At 42.0% G+C, this 21803-nt stretch overlaps 1 protein-coding gene and 1 long non-coding RNA gene across 6 annotated transcripts in view; one reads left to right on the top strand and one right to left on the bottom strand.

The window, feature by feature from the left end:
- Positions 1–2856: 2856 nt before the first annotated feature.
- On the top strand, positions 2857–11730 carry LOC129736666 (uncharacterized). Its single transcript, XR_008733616.1, has 2 exons — positions 2857–3026; positions 10755–11730. It is a non-coding gene; the product is annotated as an uncharacterized LOC129736666 (long non-coding RNA).
- Positions 11731–20505: 8775 nt separating this feature from the next.
- The window catches only part of AGPS (alkylglycerone phosphate synthase), an 82922-nt gene continuing 81624 nt past the window's right edge, over positions 20506–21803 (bottom strand). For all 5 annotated transcript variants that reach the window (XM_027810655.2, XM_027810657.2, XM_027810658.2 and 2 more), the window contains one exon: positions 20506–21546. In XM_027810655.2, coding sequence (XP_027666456.1) covers positions 21425–21546 — 122 coding nt within the window. In that variant the 3' untranslated portion in view covers positions 20506–21424. The remainder of the gene's footprint in view (positions 21547–21803) is intronic.

Here is a 21803-nt window from a genome sequence, read left to right on the forward strand (position 1 = left end):
ATATTCTTTGGACTTGTCCGTTAGCTTAAAGTGCCGCTTCAAAACTCAAGCTCAATTTAAACATCGCCAAAAAGCTCACCCAGTTTTTGAAGCACCAGTGTTAACAAGAGCTTAGTTTTCCTGTTTTGTCTGTGATATGCACTCATCAGCTGACACAGAGTACGTCAAATGTTTGGCATCACTTAGAAGTTGCTTGTATCTTGAAATAAGGGGAGGACAGAATTCAGTCACCTATCTGTCATAGCTGCATACTGAGTCTATATATCCTATATATCCATATAGATAGATAGATAGATAGATATAAAATAAACCCTACATAGCCCTATACCAAGTTTTCAATGCTGTTACTGTGCAAGAGGAAAAAGCATCCATCCTGTAACAGGAACGGTTGCTTCAGAGAAACAATCCGCTGTAACAATACAAAGTCTAATCACAAAAGCACATTCTGATGCAGTGTACATGCCTTATGTGCAGGGCACATCAGATAGGGTGTAAATCCAGCACTCAGGCTGTAAATAGCCTCAAATTGATCCCTCTCAGGAGTCAAACTACAGAACCAGGTATGAGACCAAGGGTGACAAAAATCCTTATCTTTACTGTCATCCTGTGTAGAGAGTATAGCGTGGCAGCAAATCCCACACAGCCTGCACTCTGAAATCATTCATAAACAATATGAGAAAAATAGGTTTAGCTTGTGCTAATAGTCCATTCCAAAGTTATTTGAGCTCTTTTATTTCATATGAGACTTCAGAATCAAATGAAAAAACACCACAGGAATGTTACTTGTTGTGCAGCTTTTGAGCTCAAAGTCTGGTTGTTTAATCTGAGACTGAGCATTTATACAATACAACCAAACAAACCAGAAACTAGGCAATGTGAAATTTTAGCATGTTGCTCCTTCTGAAACACCTATGCATCAAAGATTGAAGTCAGCTTATATTGGCTTTTTAAGATAGTGGTTATAAACAGCATGAGATGTTTGTGGAAGACCAATCCTTGTGATCTGGAAGGCAGTTGGCCAAAATTATCCTCATGGAAGAGAGGGCCAAAAGGGTGATGGAGAATTCATTACTTAATTGATAGGTCACTCCAAATCATAGTGCCCTGTCATTGCAATTCTTACTTCAAGACATACAAAACTGACATTTCTGGTACATTCAACTCCACGCTGCTGTTCCCAAGCTTGACATTCTCAGCCAAAATTGATGCTACTCAAGACAGACATATTACTGAGGGGGAAAATAACTGCCTTACATAGAGACTTCATGAAAAATGTTATCTATGAATCCTGCTGATTTGTTGAGCAATGCTCTGTTTTCATTAGCTAATCTAATTGTGCAAAGCCTTCTGTATGAGAATCGGCCAAATCACTACATTCGCATTTCAAATGCACACGATGTGTTTATAACTCTCGTGAGACACACTGTCCACTCCATTAAAAATAACAACCTTTGTAGTTATGCATGCTAAAGTATCGGTAATCAAATCTCACGCTTCATGGTGTAAGATGATCACTAGAAGTGTCAGGAAGAAATTATTCCCCTAAGAGATGGCACAGCAAGATATGTTTGTTGCCTTTGAATCATCACATATTGTCAGTAACAGCATACTTGCGTGTTAGATCATCGATCCAACAATTTGTTATAGCAATTCTATCATCTGATGTTCAGCAAATCAGTCACTTCAAGACCAGCAAAATATAAATCTACTTTCACCACAAAGTAACCAGCACTAAATTTTGAGATGGTGAGGAATGCAAGCCTGACTCCTACACAAGTTTTGAAGAAAGGCATTTACTTCTAGAACTGCCTAATCAAAACTCCAGATCTAAAAATCTCCTCAAGTTTTGGGGCATCAAGATTTGGCTCTGAAATTTGCTACTTAAGGGCCGCTCTCACTTAGACTACTTTAAGTTTTCCATAACCCTTTAAAGCTGCCCAAATGAAGCAGAAAACATTCAAGGGCAACCGTGTTGGAGCAACTTATACGGCTGAATTAATTTCCCTTTGTCCCCTGCTTTTATGATGATTTCCAGGGAAATTAAATGTAGCAGAACCACCACTCCCCAAACAGACTAACACTGTATAACAGCTGGAATTAGGCAGGGGGAGGACTGCTGACCCAGTGGCATATTTCACACCTCACATTAGCCTTGTTTGCTACTGATGGGCTTTTGGTAACTACAGGAGTCAAGAGATAATCTGTAGTTGATGGGATCCTTCCCAACATATGAAGATAGCAATAACAAAGATGTATGATTTTTATCACTGTAATACAATGTTAGTTTCTGGTGCCATCTGTGCATTAGTCCTACCATAAGTCTGGTATTTTAAATTCCTCGAAGAATATTTCTAGGAGAAGAGAATCAGAGCATTTGCTTTTTGGTAGATCTATTCTGGCACTCTAGAAATTACCCTTACAAAACTGTCAGATTTCTTAAAATTAAAACAGATTGTTAATTCCTGGAAGTTCCTTCAGAAGCAGCATTTTATTATCACCCTGGCACTTCTTGCTCATGCTGGCTGCTATTCAAATCACCTTGGCACCAGAGTCCTGGCCTAGCTGCAGCTGCACATCACCTGGCATCAGTAACCTGGAAACAGTCCTTTGAGATAAATGACCACTGTGCCAAATAGCAGCATAAAACTGGACAATAAAATGTTTTCCTTCCAAGAAATAACTGATGCTGTGAAACTTTGCTGGCTCCTGCTGGCTCCCCAAAAGCTGTCCATGCACCATCTACACACAGCAAACACCCTTGCAGCGCCTGAAAGCTCCCTGCCTTCCAGAGAAAGGTGCTTGAGCATCTGTGCAGTGGCATGGTCCCATGCAGTCATTCCTCTCCTACAGGCTCACATGAGGTGGAAAGGATCTGTGGCTTGGTTTTCAGAAGACCCATGAAAAGGCTTCCAGCCCAGCGCTTCCCTCCTGGCCCACTGCCAGCAGGCACCCCGGCTGCCTGAACATTGCACCCACCCTCATGCCTAGCACTTGGCTCCCGTCACCCCCCATCCCCCGGCACCAAGGTAAAGTCCTCTTAGCTTTTCTAGTTTCCAGCAAGAAGTCATCTACTAATGTGCACTAAGCTGTCTTGGTCTGCAGTTTTACATTCTTCGGCGCAGCCAAGAAAAGAAAAATCACAAGTTTGGTATCACAACAAAACAAGCAGACATAACCCAGGCTATAAACCATTAGGAAGACAAAAAGCTCAGACAGATGCAAGAGGGTTTCTGTCTGCTGAAACGCTAATATCCTCAGTCCTCAGCAGCGTTACGCTGGTCTAGCCGAAAATGCAGCTTTGCCCACCCCTGCCAGTACTCCAGTAACTGGAGCCCAGCCTGCGGCCCCGCACACCCACCCGTGCTGGCGTATGGTCCTCACAGCTGCTGCTGGCTACCAGGGCTAGTGCCTGGCAAGGCTTATCTGTGCTGTAGAGAACTGCAAAGCCTTTCTGTCAGCCCACCCACACTGGCCAGAGCTGGCAATTACATTGTTTATACAAAATACCTTTTGATTAATGGTTAGAGAAATAAAAACTGTAGCATATGTTGCTCTCTGTATAAAATCGTAAGTCTGTCAGGCTTATGGTGCATCTGGCTGGGAACGGGGGACAAAGATTTATTCCTTCTGTTATACCCTGTACCCCCCATGTTTAAGTCTGAGCTCCCTCCATCATTTCACCTATTACAATCTCAGCTAATTCAGAGAAGACATCTAAGCGTGGTCTCTGCAGCAAACCCCACCAGGGTGTCAGAAAGCATGAAGAAGAAGGTGGGACACGTTCATGCTGACAGACCAAGTGGTAAATCTTCAGCCTCAGCCCAGGCACAGCTGGGACACCTGCTGGCAGTGGCAGATGAGGATCCCAGGCAAGGCATTGGTTTCTCTTGCTCTTGTGGAAGCTGAGGAAATGGTTTGCTCACTCAAGGAGGTTTATGAAATTCCTGTTTTATAGATGGGACTCTGAGCACCCAGTGCACAAAAGTGTTGAAAGTTGGTGTTGTCATCTCTGCTTCACGGGTGTCTGTCACACCGGTTGTACCTGCAGCCAAAATCACACACCTTCACCTGGTGTTCCCACATGCTAACCTGGCAGTTCTGTCTCTCTGGAGAAAACAGACAGCAGCCCTCACCTCACCATGCTCCCAGGGAAAGCCCTCTGTGGTGCCACCACCACTGAGCCCAGCCTACAGGAGGAACTGGCACTGCCCACTGTTGTCTTGGTCATCTTCTCAAGTCCCTTTTGAATAGGTCGTAAGTTAATAGTTCAGAGAGTACATCCAAATTCATGTTTTCCAGTTGCATCCTATTACTTGTGAGGCACAAACAGCAGTGCTGGACTTGTGACAGCACAACAAACCAAGGCTTATCCTAGGGCCTGGTGGAGAGTGTGAAGTCCCAGGTTCCAGCCCACTTATGTAAACCTAGCAAGATGGTTTTGTGCACTCCCTTAATTTAAGGAAAGAGAGAAGCATTCCCAGGGAGGCACAGCCACGTCCCACACCAACCCTAATGAACAGATCAACTCTAGGAGGAAATAGGGCCAGCTGCATGGGAGACTGTCAGATCTGCGGAGAGATGACCGCAAGTCTTTGTTTCCCCAAGTAAGACAGCCAAGACAGTAAGGGGGCCAGGAAAGAAAGCCCAGTGCTCCATCATTTTTCACATTTTTTCATGCATATGTTTTCTGAAAGTCTTTTTGCTGCAAGTAGACTGTAATAATTTCTGTGGCATCGCCAAAAAGATACTTTTCCCTGAAAAGTGATACTATCTCTCTCTGCAAATTTTATCTCAGTTATAAATAAGGTATTGGGCCAGATTCTCAGCTGGCATAATTTCTGGGTCACTGAATCAAAACCTCGTGGAGTTGCACCTATCTGGCCTATTGTCTGTAATGCAGTTTAATAGAGGGACGGGACTCTAAATCAGGTTATCTGTCGCCAAACCACAATTCGAGGCACTTCCTTGCCAGTTCTTTGTGCCTGCGACCATAGATGACCAAAGGTTACAATACAGATCAGAACAAAGTGTGAACATATGGATGGCCCAAGCATGTTAATTTTTGAGCAAACCCTTATAAACAGAGACAGAAGAAGCCCAAGAAGGAACAAAGGAACAGTAAAATCTATTTGCGTTAACAAATTAAAATAAACAATAAATTCAGGAGCAAAGCAATTCTTCCCATTCCCCAGTGAAACACAACATTTATCAGCAAACTACTGGCAACGCTGCTTCAGAACTCCACACGGCTGTATTTATGCATAGCAGAAATCCTGCTAAACTTCTCAGCCTGGCAGAACAGAAACAAAAGCTAGTGAAAGTGATGGGACAGAGGTAAAGCCAAACAGCAAACGAACACGTATTGAAGCTGTAGCATAGAGAGAATGAAATAACAGCTCAAAGCAAACCCTAACGTGCTCCAGGACACATGATTGCTCTGCCAGGGCCCATTAACACCTCATAACTGTAACCCAGCACCCACAGAAAGAATTATATTTTCATATAAAACACCACAAAACCCAAGCTAAGCTCAACAAACCACTAAGAGGTAAATCAGAGTAGCTAACAGAAGTCAGACTCAATTACTTTAAAAAAAAATGTTACATGAAGCAAGGACAGCATCCCAAAACTTTGGAAGGGTCAGGCTGGAAAAACCTGATGGGTAGTCTTTGTTTCATAGCCAGTTATTAGCATAGCTGCTCGACTTGGACCTGCGCTCTTGTATGGGAAGAACAATTTCCCATGAGAGGAAATGTCCTTTCGGGGGCTGCGTGCCTTGTTGGCAGTGGGACCACAGTATGGGGAGAGACTGGGATAACAAACCTAGAAACCACTACGGTGAACCTGAAGGACTCATAAATAGAGATGACATCACCTGCCACCTGGGACCCGGAGAGGGGGACAACTCAACAGGCTAGTTCTTTTCAACTGAAACATTTTCCCAGGTGTTTTCTATCACCCTCCTTTCTGATGTTGCAGCCTTGCATCTCATGGTTGCACCTCTAATTCTTGCGTAGGCCAGCGGTGATTAAGAGACAGCCCTGAACTGCAGTGTTTGTACAAAGATTTTGAATGTCTTGGAGTTTGGGATCTTTGGAGCAGATCCTTTGGCTCAATCTGCAAGAGAGATAAAGATAACTGTCAAAAGGGAAGCCAGTGAATTCATGTTTATAGCGAACTACCCTGTGCGGGCTGAATTCACATCAGAGTTTGTCACAGACAGTTCATTACTTATGGCTGGGCTAGGGGCCCGCCAAACATTTGAGGAGTTGCTGGCCTTTAGTAAGGCCATTAAAAATGAACAGCCATAATAAATACTCCTGTTGTTATGCCTCCAGAAAGCCCAAAGGTTAAATGAACTATGAATCTTCCTCCTCTTTCTCTGACCAAGGTTACTCCAGATCACGATAGAAAAGTACCAGCTGGGGTTAGCAATTTTTTCCATCCGTTCTTCTACGATGTCCAATATTATGCACTGACATAAGTAGTGATCAGGTTGCTCAGGTTTTGCTGTGAGATGTTATGATTGCTGCACAGTATGCAAGCAATGGGAAAATGAAGACAAGGACTTTGAAAGGCATTTACTCAAATAAACCAAAAAAGCAAGCAGCCTGCTAATTGTGATTAAAATTCTGTGTTAATCTTGAACAGCCTAAACTCATGTCAGAAAACTGAAATTATACCATCAGACTGATCTTTGACTGCTGTATGGTGGCAATAGCAACTGCTTTTTAAGAACAGAGAAGTCCAGCAGTTCTAAGCAAATACTCCATCATCCATTTATTTTTCAACATCTTTCCTCTTAGCATTCAAACCTGTACCACCTGGCTTTAAAGTGAAACTTAACTTGCCTTGTAGTCATAACGTGATCTTTGATCTAGAGTTAAATGAAGATTTACTGTATTTTCAGACTGCTTTTGGCCAGCGCTGGAGAAAAGAGAGGAGACAGGGACTCCCTTGTCCAGTATGTCATTCCAGCATGGCTGGTAGGAGACAGCAGCAGCTTTATCAGTCAGTGAGTGCTTAGCTCAAGTGCTAGAAAATGGGGCTGCTCGTTCTGCCGGTGAATGTGTAGACAGCTTTTACTGTAGCTCCGAGTGATAAAAAGGTTGGAGCATTTCTGAAAGCGGCTCAGGAAGGAAACCAGACCAAACTGCACAGTCACGTAGCACTTACAGTAAAGGGCATGCCTGGAAAAGGGGCCAGAAAGATGTGCTTTAGTCCAGGGTGGCCAATTCGAAAATAATGATACATGCATGTGAAGGAGGGGAGGGACCAAGAGACCCATATGCCACCCTGAATGTCCATCATATTGACTTATAGACTGGACCCAGAGCCCAGCAGGCAGGCCTCTGCTCCAGCCACTGCTTACTTATGTTATTGCGCTTCTGGTTTACATCTGTTTGTTTGTTGTTTGGTTTTTTAAAGGAAGGAAAGAGGTAAGGCAAAAAAAAAAAAAAAAAAAAAGTAAGATCATAATGCCAGTCTTTTCACAATACATTTGTATCACCTCACAGAGCTCACACCTTTTATTCTTCTGAGCTCTAGTTAGCACTTCTCTGAAAGGAGTCATTTTGCATAGCATTTAATCTTGATCAGCGGTCGTGGCTGCTCAGATATTTACAAGTGTGATTAAGAGAAATAAAAGCCAGATCTTCCATAGACAGGAACGTGTTAGGCAATTTTTGCACATTGTTTTACAAGTTAGTTTGCAGGTCTGAATTAAACAAGTGTGTGTGTGGGAATTATCCTTCTCAAAGGTATGTTGACTTATGAAAAACTAATCCCAGATATAAATCAGATATAGGAGTCTTTCCCAGACAGAATTAAAATCTAGAGAAGATCTGGAGAGATGAGATATGCTTGCTCTTGAGCACACTGCTAAGAGAAGCTTAGCTTATTCAAAGTTCAAGTTCAGCACCAGGTCAGTATGTCATGCGTTTCTCAGTGGTGGTAAGATCACTGCTGTTTTACCACGAATCTCAGCCCCTGCCAAGGCAGTTGCCCAGGCTCATCCATGATGCCCAGACCACATTCTGTCCCGTTTCTGATATTTGCACATCATATATTCACTTCTGTGGGAGACTAAGTCTGAGGAAAAAAGCACACATTTTTAAACAGTCTCTTAATGCACCATCAGTTTGTAATCCAGGAAGAAAAGAGGAAAGCCAGTGCTACACCACTGCAGGACTTTGCAAGTCCCCAGCAAGGATGTGGTGAAGTACCAGGGGTCCTTTCTCAGGGCCTCGGAGAACTGTTGTCGTATAGAAATTCAGTAGTTTTTTGGTGTACTCTGTGGGAGAAGGACTAATAGTGCTGATGTGTATCTTGCCTCACAGTGTGCTTGTATGGCAGTCAGTACCACAAATGTGTTGAATTGCTCATCTCCATCTTTCTAGTGAGCTGTTCTGTCCTCAAAACAAAACTTCCCCTCCTTGCTACCATCTACCTAATGCTCCATTTTATGCTCATATGTGTATGTTCACACACATGCCTGAATTCCATCCTGCTTAGCCACCCTGAACCCCCACCAGCTTCATCACTGCATTCACTGGGGCTGGGTTGGCAGCTGCTGTATAGACAACACTTGGGTTTCATCATGGAGCTATCCATGGGGTAAATTTTGATTCCAAACTTTCCTACTGTTTGAGCTACCAATCTGGCTTTTTTTAGCAGGGCGTGCAATTCACAGCAGAAGTGTAGCATATACAACCAAAACTATTTTGGGTACGCAGCACAGACTTTGTGAATTCTGCTCATGTTCCCCCAACTGTCCTAGGCATTTATACTTCCTAGGCAAACACTTAAAACACTTGAACACTGAAATGTACCTCTACTCACCACAGCATTTGACTCCATTCAGTTGGGTTCATGTGCTTACTTTGCAAGTACCCTGTCTTTTTAGTGAACAAAACTCTTAACAGACACCAGCATATCAGATGTATCTTTAAAAACTAACTGCACAGACCAAAATAGCCTAATTTCAAGCTCAGTTGCATTCCTGAACTGCATATTCTGATCCAAAATCTTACCCAATATTCATTTGTACCATTTTTCTTCAACTGTCTCAAGAGGCTTGTCAAATCTATAGCAAAACTTGCTCCATCTTAGAAGAGAAAAAAGTACACGTTGCACCAGACATTAATGCATTTAAATTGAATTTGGCAAGCTTAAATTTGGGATAATTGTGTTTCCTTCCTTATTTTTTTTTCATATGCAAAGTGATTGGTATGAGCATTGGCATCTGTCTTCACTTTTAATCTGTTTAAAACTTTATTGGCACAGTCATATGAGGCAAGTAAATATTTCTTTCATGAACCTATAAAACATCATTAGTTTATTTTTTTCATCATGTCAGGTTGGATAAGTATCTCACAGTGCCTGTACATCTTCATGGGGATTTTATTATTTATTTTGATTTAGACTGAACTAAAATTAAGACATGTCCCAAAGCCCTAAGCTTCTCTGACAGTCTTTAAAATATACAGTAATAAAATTGAATTAACAGGCTCACTCAGTGATTTCCAGATGGCAATATGCTGGTAAGAGCAGAGAAACCACAAGAGCTTTAGTCTCCTCTTTCCTGCCCCAGCACTGTAGCAGATGCATCCTTTGCATCTGCCCCATCCTAAAGTGGAAGAGCCAGAGGGAAATAGCAATGGGGCAGACAAGAACGGTATCCTGTTATCAAATTAATAACCTTGGCCATTCCCAAACATCAGAGGGGAACATCAGCTTTGCAGGCTAGTGCTCAACTGTGCAATTTTTGAGAAACAATAGCTCCCCGATATATAGTTTAGCATTTTATCCACACAGAGGCATTAACTACCTAGAGAATTAATTAGCAACACTATGGCTGCATTACTGAAGCTAATCAGTATTAATTCTCCGTGTAGACTACCTTGATGCAAATTAAGGCCATGTCTAAATATGCAGCCTACTGCAGATTTGAGGGGAGACGGGTCTACAGTGGGGGCATCAGGAATCACAAGCGCAGATCTCCCACAGGTTCATATTCCAGCTGATGAATCTTTAGTGCTCTGGAGTGGGCAGTTCTGACTCAGGACATTTAACTATAAATCTCATCTTTTGTCCAGCTGAAATAACCTAAGCCATTTCCTCCCAGCTTTATAAACTGGGTGAAACAGATAAATTGTTTTCTTTGAATTTATCAAATATCAGAAGAACCAACAATAGAGGAAAATGTTGTCCTGCATGACAAAGCCTGCACAACTTTGCCAGCACAGACCCAGTTAACGTCCCTATCATTCAAAAAAGAAAGCCGCCACCAGAAGCATAGGAATTGCTTCTGCTGATGTAACCTGTGCAAGAAACTCAGAAGAACGCAGTATTGTATCCACACTGAGCAAACCTGTACTGACACCTTAAAATGCATTGTCCCTGCGGTCTTTGCTAGCCACCACTTCATAGGAATAGGGCAATTTTCAATTGCAAACAGGTAGAAAATATTTTTTGTGCTTGAAAGCAACTACAGTACTTAAGAAAGAGGTGACTAACATTGCCAGCCACCTGTGGTCGGCACCACTGCAGATGCAGAAGATCTTTTTGGACTGATTGCAAGATGTGGGCTTGATCCATTACAATTAGTGTCTTCAAAGACAATGGTAATTGAAGGGGCTTGGTAGCTGCAGGATTGAGACCACAGTCCTGCAAACGCATGGGATGGAGAGAGAAAACGAGGAAACTACGCAAGCAGAGCTAAATATTTTTCTATTTTTTTCTGTTCCACTCAGGCAATTCTTCCTTTTGCATCCATGGCAAACACAACATGCCTTGTAAGTACCAGATACATCTCGTCCACTTACATGCCTGCTCCTCCCTCTCCTCTAGTCTTCCTCGCAGAGGACACTGGAAAGTGCTCTTTTACAGGAATCAGTTTCTTCAATGAAAAGATAATTCATTCACAAGAATCCAGAAAGGAAATGAGTGTTCTCCCTCCTTACCCCACCAGATCCTGAAGCAAGAGGGAAGACATTTTATTTTACCTTCAGTCAAGCAATGATGATGTCAACAAGTAGTGCAATTCAATAGAATCAAAACATCTTGCTCCTGCTACCATTGCTGTTGAAAGTACAGAGAAACAATGCTCTGGACACAGCCTAGTTAAAGAGTAACCATTAATAGTTAAACAGCCCAAATGACTACAGACAGCACCCTTGCCATGCTATTGTCTCTTCTCCCTCTTGCACCTGCACCACCTGCAGAGGCACCCAGAGGGGGCCAGGTCTCTGCCGATCTGCAGGACAGCAGCGGGGGCCCTGCAGCTCAGGCAGCTGCCTCCCCATGACAGCTGGGGAGCCCTGGGAGCTGCAGGACCCCATGGTGTGGCAGAGGCCCAAGGCTTCCTCCTCTGCAGTGAAATAAGGAGACCCCTAGGCAATCCTACGTTGCACGGTGTCAGGTGGCGGCAAAATGGGGAACTGTAACAAGCTCTCTGCTGTTTGCTTTTTCCACTATAGTTCCCCTTCCTTCTCCATGGTATCCCGAAAGCGAAGGGCATCAAACACACAAGCCACCATCACAGTTGGAAAAACAGTATGCAACTTAAGTAAATATAACTCAGTTGTACCAATGAAATTGAAAACAGGGAAATGACATAAAAAGAATGTACATTATTTTAAATTGCAGGTTTTTATACGTTCACTTTTATTGCCTCACTCTTTTAAATAAATCCAGGACCTGATTTACTTTAATAAAAGTTTAATTTCACATCTTGGTTTCAGTTCTGTACTCTTAATTTATTCTATGGCCAGCCTTCCGACAGGAAAAGAGCTAGAACAGCTGGGGAGTTTTACGGCCAGGTTATGCCCAAGTCACTGTAGTACAGCAGTTAAAAGCAAATTCAATTGTAACTTCCACTGCATAGAAATGTTCTAATCTCTGCCTCCCCACCCCGCCATGTATTGTTTGGAAAAAGCAGCAAAGATCACACAGACACCTCCTGCTTTCAGAAGCCTCAGCATACCAAACAAAATCTGGATTATATTTCTTTTTACTTTTTTCTTCTAAAATCACCAAGTGAATTCAGAGCACAAAGGTGAATAACAATTACTGTCCTTGCTCTGCAGCTGAGCGGTTGCTAACCTCAAGCTCATTCAACATACAAAACCCAGATCCATTGGCAAAGTCAGTTTGGATACACATGGGTTGGCTGCTTATAAACAAGGGCAGAACATGAAGTGCAAGAATGGTTATCATAAGCAACTGATGCACAGACATTAAATAGCCTCTAAGTCATTCGGGACTCACAGGTCTCACGTTCAAACCCTGCCTCAACAAGTCTGCAACACAAGGAAAAGCCGAGAGGTGCCCACAGACGCACAGGTACGCCTTAGGGAAGCCAGGCTCCATACAGCTACGCTCAGGTTTTCTCCTGAGTGCCCCATTTCCCCAGGGAAGACCTGGCTGTCCCAGCTCTGAGGCAAGGGCTCCCCCCAGACCCTCCCCAAGGGCCCGTCTCTGAGGAGCCACCTCACGAAGCTTCATTTTTGGCCCAAGGCGGGGAGCCTTTACTGCTTCTCTGTCACCTCCAAGCCCCTTTGACCACAGGGCCTCCTCAGGGCACCCCATCCAACCAAGGGTAACCCCGCTGCGGACTCCCCCCCCCCGCCCCAGCCCACACATGCCACCTGCTCCCAGCCCTCACACTGTACCAGCCAGCAGCCAGGGAGGCAGTAGAGCCACCAGCGTCCTCCCAGCTGTACCCTCTTACCTCAGCAGGGAGCGTCCCGCCAGCCTCCGCCCGCCCTGCCGGGCCGCTGCCTCAGAGCGCCCGGCGGGCCCGCCTCACCCGCTGCCTCAGAGCGCCCGCCCGGCCCGCCTCACTCACGCCCGCCGGGGCAGGAGCGGCCGGCAGCCCCCAGCGGGCCTGCCCTGGAGCGGGAGGAGGGGGCCAGGGGGTGGCCGGCGCCTGCCTCCTGTCACGGGCACCAGCCCTCTCCTCACCTGGCACGGAAACACAGCTGAGGCCTGTTACTGTCATCATGGTGGGGGAGGCAGGGGTCGGGGTCATTTGCAGCATGGAAAGGGCCAACCCGTGTCTTTCAGATGGGCACCCCTCAGAGAGCGGTTCCTAACATTTTCCCCCTTTACTGGAACATTCCCTCACCAGAGGCAAGAGCTTTCCCCCTGTAGCTGCTAGGGCAGGCAGGGCGTGATGAAGGCAGGTAGAATTTGCTCAGGCAGGGCTGGAAACCCTATGAAGGACAAAGCTGCCTCGCTCAGGACCAGAACATATGCAGCCAGAGCAAGGAAAGTCTATCTGGAAGAAAATAGCAGGTGTTTGCAAACATAGAAAATGAAAACACCCTTTGTGAGGCAGCTAAGCTCTCCTTGTGTTGAAGACCCGAGCAGCCCAGCCTGGCAGGGGGTCAGCAAACCTGCTGCCCTGGCATGCGACTCCCCCGCCACCTTGCTGGGAGGTCAGCGCACACGGCCATTTTATTTCTGAAGAGGTTATTTGCAAGCAATGAGCAAAGCCTCACAGTAAAAGTGTAACGTCACAATTAGGATTCAAGACGCTAAGCGTCAGCACCAAGCACGCGGCTCTGCACACAGAGGCTAATGGATGCAAGCACAATTACTCCTATACACTGGTCCCTGTGTTTATAAACCTGCTCAGCTTGCTACTAAGGGAATTTGCATTTAACTTCAGCAGTAAGGACTTGTGCTCTGGCTGCTGAAGGTCTTGCTGATTGCTATAGTGTCTCTGCAATTGTGTAACTCATTACAAATGCATCATTCATCACAAGGTTCCCTACCCCACCAGCCACAGCTGTTACAGCTTTGCTCTGTGCTGACTGGTCTGCAGCTGTAGCATATCAGCATGTGGTTTTAAAACAAACAAAAGAAAAGAAAATTAAAGCAACACGTTTGCTTTTCTACCGTTTTTTCACAGGAGCAGATAATAATCAGCCTATCCTTTCTGCAACAGCAACAAGGATAGTTTTGGTTTTAGCAATGTAAATCATACTGTGATAGAGCTCAGGTAGAAGGACCCAAAGCACTGTAGCACAGCTGAGCAGGCCAGCACACAAATGCTTAGCTGTAAACACCTGAATGTCGACTACTCAAGCCCAGATATGTAAGGGAGTCTTACATGAGCTACCGAAAAGAACAGGAAATAATGTTATGTTTTATTCATGTCCACAGAGCAGCACACAGCTCTACAAATGAAAATATAGTGATTTCCTCTCATCGGCCTTAAAACAGTACTAAATTGTAACCAAGGCAGCAGATTTGTTACCATCCTAAATTTATCATTTCTCTACAGCAACCAGGTCCCTTCTGCCTGGCTGTTGCTGCCAGATGTTCATTTCAGTGTAATTTAGCCATACACACAAGACCCTGGCTTGCACTGCCCTTACTCTGTTTTCCCTGTTAGCAATTCTCTTTGCTTCCTGGTCACTATTTCATTAGCAATAAGTCATGCAACAGACAGGTGAAGTTGTACAAAGAAGTTTTTATTAAGTGTGCTGATGGGCTGTGCTGCCTGCTGAAGCTTTGCAGAAAGACAGCCTCTGCATTCCAGGTTGTCGATGCTAACCTTCACACTACACAGGAGTAAAAGCCTTCTCAAAAGCCCTTCTCCACTGCCCCTTAGGCCACAGTCACTCATCTCCTTCACCTAAAACAGCAAACCCTACTTCCTCAACCACACACTGAGTAACAACATGCAAGGACTCCACGCTCGTAAAACTAGAGCAACTCTTCATCAGGAGAATGGCCAGGACTTTATTAACACACATACAAACCCAGCTTATTGCTGTCTTCTTCCAACATCTTTTCTCTTTCCCCTTCTTTCTCCCCAACCCCTTTTCACAGCTTGTTCTTGTTCCCTGCAGACTGTTTCTAATGCTATGCTTTAAAGGGATCTCACCTCTATAAGAAGGCTATCAACTAAATCCATTCAAGGCACTTCTGCATTTAAAACTGAGCTCCAACAACATCTTCAAGAAAGCCAGCAGCTTCTGTTCTTCATGTGCATGAGCTAGAATATGTTAACCTGTAAAGCTGAGCACAACTGAGAACTCTAGCATAACATAGTTACAAGCACAAACAGAGAAAGATGAATCCTTCATTTATTAAAAAAAAAATCTTAATTAAAAAAAGCCAGACTGGAAGAACAGTGTTCCTGTGTACCTGTAGAAGCAGTAGTAACTGAAAAAGCTGGTTTGCCTTGTGGTTGACCCACTCCCAAGTATTTTATGAGTCCAAGGAAAACTGCAAGGCAGAGCACACAGACTATCTGAAGTGGATGTACACTAACTAATGCTTGGGGGTTTACCACACAGATTCTCTAGTATTAAGAAACGTTGAGCTGACATTTCAGCTTTTATTTTTCTCGCCAGCCCAAATTATTGTTGGCATTTTCCACAAAAACCTGTAAGCATTTAATATGCCGTATCTTTGTCTTATTTGGGTTTGGCTGAAGATGTCCACCAAGCTCAAAAGCTTTGGTGGGGTCAAAGGGAGAGGCGTGAGGAGCAAACTAAGCAGCAGAGATAGTGCATTTGCTTTGTTTTCCTAGCAAATTAGGCTAAACCCAGAATAGGTCCTAATAAAATCAAAGAATAAACTTCAAATATACCTGGGACTATGCTCTAAGCCCATAGTGGTCAGTATCTTACCTAAGTCTTGTCAGCAAGTGTCTTTCTAAACCTGAGATTTTCATGTAGCATTCAGCTCACCATCTTCCTTACATTTGCTTTCTAACATTAGCCAGATTTACTTTCCTTAATGACCACCTTTTATGGCCTCATCTCTACATATATTTACCCAGCTGCTATGTATTTGCTAGGTGAGCATGTGTGTCACTTCATGTTTCAGAAAGGCTTTTAACCCTCGCCTCTGGGCAGCCAGGATTTCCTGCTCTGCAGCAGCAGGAACAGTGCGAGACAGGAAACACTGCTGGCTGCTGCCACAGGCTGGGAGGGAGAAAGGTCAACGGCTGTGTTTGTACCTTCTCATTACTCCCACATCCTCAGGCTTGTGTCTAGTCAAGATTGCATTTATCAATGCCACTATTGATAACCCATTTATGAATAACTGCACTTACCAAATTGCCATCTTATTTTCAGTATTTGCTGAATTTCATTTGAGTACATAGCATCAGTGCCATTCATTGTCTTCAAACTGTTTGCAATATTACGTTGCTGAGCTAGCACTGATTGATGCAATAGCAAGGCCAGAGATCCATTTGCTCAGTGTCCATGTCATACATAGGAATAGAGCCAAGCCCTCCCAGCAGCCTGAAATGGGAGTAGCTTTATTAAGGCCTTGACAAGGATGTCTTGAGACCATCCACTTTTTATTTTGCTTTGTTGAAGCGTCTTGGGAGGTCAGGCACACTAGGACAAGCCACATGGTATTGAACTGCAAAGTTGTGACAATCATTTGGAGCTCCTAATCATTAAAATTAAACTACATTTTATAAAGCGTGATTTTTAAACAAAACCATTTCCCACTTGTTTCCTAATTTGATCTTAAGTTCTAGAAGCATCTGCTTAAACTTTACATGATTGCAGTCACATCATTGGGTTTTGCGCACCATCTTCTTGCATACACACAACTTCATCGCTATGACCAACACTTCGGTTTTATCCTTTAGAAGGCTGCTATGATACTTTGTAGTACTACAACAAATATGTCAATTTAAAAGTTGTTATGTCCCCATATGTAGGGAGTGACTGCTACGTACTACCATGAAGGTAGAAATAGGCTGAACGCTACTCAAATGGGAATGTTATACCGGAATTTCTGAACAGTCAATTGAAACAAATTTAGCTTTATTCTGAATCAAAATTAAACATTCATAAAGTTTCCCATAGAAAGTTCAATGCTTTGTTTTTCCAAAGTGCAAAAAAATTCATAAATTAAAACATTTCACAGCATTTCAGTAGAGGTACATATTATTGCAACTTGTATTGGTAAATATTGCAAGTAACAATACAATTTGAAATACTATAACCCATGTATTTTTGAAACTGACTTTTTAATTTCAAACTGACAGCACTCGTATTTTTCAAAGACAGCATGGCAAACATTTTTGAGAAATATCTTTGATCACCTCTGCTCTTGAGCATCACAGCAGACCTTAAAGCCGAACACGAACAAAGCAACCACCTGTCAATTCTGGTCTCCATAAAGAGCCTAGGGAAAGACATCAGTTTATGTTAAAGTTATGTGGAATTCAGTCAGTGTTGGGACTACAAAACCATAAGCAGTGAGCATATAATATTTACACAGCTGTGAGTTCAGGTCTGAGTTTAGAAAACTTATTTTTAAGAAAGAGAACACTAATGGGATCTGGCTGTTGTCCTGACAGAAGTATATAATCATTTAAGATCTCCTTCAAATTGAGACAATCTGGATCTAAGTAAAGATGCTGCATTTTTATGCTGTTAATAAAAGGGAAACAAAATGCTTGACTGTCAAGTAGTTTTCTCCTTCCTGTGAACAAGCACACACAAAAACTTGGGTCATACTAAGCAATTGTCATAGTTCTATAAACTGAGCTGTCATTAGTTCTCCTGTCCCCTGCACACTATGGCTTTTGCCATTTTTGAGTTGTATGCACTGAAGAAACTGCATTAACATAAGACAATTCAACAGCTCTTTCAAGATGTGATTTCACCCATTTTCACTTACAGGGCATAAAGGCTTTATAGCAGTGATACAGATACCCAAAAAATACCTCTTCTGCTTGCATGCGGTACATTCATGCATGCAGAACTTCCAAGATTCTAGGACCTGTAAAAAGGAAGTTTACATGAGACATGCGCACAACATAAGGAAACTATGTATCTGTTGCAATAGCTTAATATAGCCAGTCTTTAAAATATGGCGAAACTAAGTAAGAGTATGTACTCTCCTGTATTATATATTGAGAGAACTTTCCAAGAGCAGTTGAACATGGTCCCCTAGTTGCCCAAACAGGGAATACTGAGGAGGTAAAATTTCTGAACTGAGTAGACCGGTGTTCCGGTGCCATTTTGCCCTTCCTTCACTGCAATTCTCTTGCTTTCCTATTTTTCTTTACATGGGACACAAAAGCAGAGCTTCTAGTAGCACACATTTACAAATTCAATCTTACTTCTCTCTGCAAATGCCAAAGCCTTCCTAATAGTTTTCCTTAGGCAAGAGTTCACCGGCAAACTAAGACAGACCAAAGAAGACAAGTTAGTAGAATATAATTGTTTAGCTTCATCACAAAACCACAATTGTTTGGGCCCATTTTCTTTTTATTAATAATATAAGGTTCTATAGAATCTCTTAACATTACAACTGAAGTTTTACAGTTAATCTCACACTAAAATGACAGACAGTTTGGCTTTATTTGCAGAAATTTAAGTTACAACCTTGATAAACACACATTTCCAAGATTGAAAGCAATTTGGGTTTTCTGGATTTCAGTGCTAACCTATCCATGCCTTTGAAACTGGTATCAGTTAATTAACATTGCTATGGAAGAACTATGTGGCCTGGCCTCTCTTTACAGCTATAAGGCAAAGATGACATCTCTAACTCAACCAATACACTGTAAGTTAAGAAGAGAGATGTTTTCCTAAATCTGTAGGATTTAGACCCTGGATCAATTTCTAATAGATTTTTCCCCTTTCCCCTCAAAACTTTTATGAAGGTGTCTAATGTAAATAGATTTCAACAGGCAAGCTATACTCACTCTGCACCCTTCCTCCTTCAAAGGGAGCAGAAGCTGTGTAATTGGAAGTCATGACAAAATTAAAACTGCTTATAACTTACATATGGACAAAACAGTCAAACAATCCATGTGTTATGCCAAGATACACTTCTGATCTGCGTGGATCAAACTCCATCTCTGAACAGGCTACAGCTATGGGAACATGGAAGACTTCAGTATCAGAGAAGAAAAGATTTCTTTTCAATGGGTAATATTGTGTCTAGGTCTCCTGAACTCACGTTCCTTTTCTCTATTTTCATTAGAAATTAAAATGTGAAATTAAAGACCGTCAGTAATACATACATTTCAACTGCAGTTAAACTAAGCTCTGACCAGTTCATGAGATAGAAAAACCATTTAGGAAGACAGCAATAGGGTGGCCATTAGAAAAAAGTTATTCATTACATTTATAGTTAATCTTTTCCTCAAAGCTATCCAGTGACATTGCTTTGGGACCCTTATAGCCTGTTATTTCACCTTCCCATAGGACAATTGACATGCAGTAAAAATCTTTACTGCATTTTAAATCACTTCAGAAGCCAGTGGCTGTTTAAAGGTTAGACAGAGAATATGAGGTTTTGCCTGTTTAATTTCAAAACAAAGAGGGGATGAGGAAACCATAGTCAGCAAATTAAGAATTGGAAAGGATGTTGTAGAGCTGTGTTGTACTTTAAGTCAAAATTAGAGCTATAACTACTTGTTTTAGCTCTGTGCTGTCATTCTGAAAAAAGCCTTCAAATACTTTCCTTCAAAACTGATCCTTCATAGTTGGAAATACACTTTCACTGAGGCACATAAACACCCTTCATATTCACCAACTCCTAGAAAGGTCTCTTTCAGAGTGATACAAGTCATTAGCAAGATGTCAGCCGTGGTCATGTAGTCACCATCATACAGTATGCAAGATAAGTCCCTTGCATAAACATGTAGTTCACTTTGCTGAGATACCATTGCATACTTAAGGAACACTTAACCACAGTGCAAAGACAGCTTCCTAAAACAGACTACAGATATTGTTTTGGTTGCAGTAAGACAAACTCTAGGGGCCAAAGCCAAAAATACAGAAGAGTAGATTTTTGTGTCAAAATGTTGCAAAACAAAGACCATCCAAAATAAATCTAGCTGCACTGCAAATATCATTGTTTTATGACCTGCAGATCATAAAAAGTTTACCTTAAGTACCCTGACAGCATGCATTTTAAAGTGATGTTTTGAGTGGTCCATTTTTTTTGATCACTAATTATAGCATTGAAATTAATCTTTAAACAAGTTCAAAGTTGTCTGATATACAATATTTTTCAAGCATTTTAAACTTTTTGGTGTATTACTAAAACGGAGAGCTAAATCAGACTGTATTCTAAAATAGTTTAAAAACAAAAAAGCAATTTTCCTCCTCATTAAGGGCACTACCAATACAAAAGGTGTCCAAACTGACACTACAGAGCTGTAAAGCAGTTGGCTAGAGACAGTGTCCTCAAAGGATAGTCTGTATTTTTATCCTATGCAATCATATACACAAATTATCAAAAAGTTGGATAATTTGCTTTAAGAAAAGAACCACCTTAAAAATGGAACATGAGTATTCAGAAATATTTTTAGTTTTACTGATTAAGCTTCAAGTTTCAATGTAAAAATGCTTACTCATACTGATCAAGAAAATATTTCATTTTCTTAAAGTTCAGTGGACAATTAAACTGTGGCTACTAGTGAAGTAAATGAGTCATAAAGGCCATAGGAAACTGTACAAAACTAAAATGGGAAAGCTCACTTTCAGGATGACAGTATGTTATCCACTTAAGTGTTTTATTAAATTGTTGAGACTGTTTCAAAAGACAGTGCTGGGCAGTTTCATTTGAATAGCCAAAACTTTTCCTAACTGAAAAAGATATTTTGCATCTCTGCAAAACAAACTGGAGCAAAACCCATACACACTAGGACTGAAGTACAGATGAATTCAAAGTTTTGTTACAAACCTGTTTTCAACATACAGTGAGAAATGTCCATTGTACAAAACTTAATAGTGACTGACCTACAATTAATTTAAGATTATCCCAGCAATACAAATACAACTCAGAACTGCTCAATTGTGTAAGATTTTTCCAATAATACTGCAGTGGAGACCCAGTTTTTAGGAGTAGTTTGACTTAACATTGTCTCTTTTGATCAAAGCCCACCTTCCAACATTAAGTATTCACCGGTTACAAATCTGTTACATACTTAATCCTTCAGTATGGTGAAGTACTTCTTGGTGTTCCCTCATCGGTCTCTTAGCAGCATTCCTTTAGCAAGAAGCTGGGTTGAGCAACTGCTTCTGTAGAAAACACTGTTGCCAGTCTTTGTTCTCCTTGCAGGGAATGCTTTAGTAAGAAACATATGGCAGTATCCAGCATTGAAAATACTGTCAGCTGTGTTGCCTGACCAAACCTGCAAAACCAAATCTGCATTTCCTGGCTGATAATAAACAACCTACTGGGCACAAAGTGTAAGAGTTTAAGAGCATTGTAAAGTAAAAATCCATAAACATCAACAGCAATGTTTACACTTTATTGGGGGGAGGGGGAAAGAGAGTGGCAAAAAATCAAGTTACTAGTTTAGTCTAGTTTAGTTATGTTATATTTGATTACTGGGATACCAATACAATGAAAGTGGAGTAATTTCAATAGTAACTTTGAAGAAGTTTAGTACATCATGTTATGCAGGGCTTTATAAAAGATTTTTGTTTCCAAAGATGTTATTGGGGTCCACATATTCCTTAACAGATCTCAGCATTCCCAGGCCAACATCAGAGATGCTCTCCTTCATCCAGCGCTTCCGTAATTTGCCTACTGGAAAAACAAAAACAAAGTGCTTCAATATATGGCAGGATTCTAGGAGCCAATCAATCTTGTGACCATGAATGAATAAACACTGTGTGATAAATGCTTTTATTCAAAAATGAGAAATGTTTTGCTTTATTTGATTTATTGAGCCCACCAGACTATCAAGCTCATTAAGCTCAGCATACTCCCAGAGGAAGACTGTGTTCCACACTGTCTACTTTCTTTAGAAACTATGAAATTCAGATTAAGCTTAGACTGAAATC

The sequence above is a fragment of the Falco cherrug genome, chromosome 8 (genome assembly GCF_023634085.1).
Source record: "Falco cherrug isolate bFalChe1 chromosome 8, bFalChe1.pri, whole genome shotgun sequence".
NCBI lineage: Eukaryota > Metazoa > Chordata > Aves > Falconiformes > Falconidae > Falco > Falco cherrug.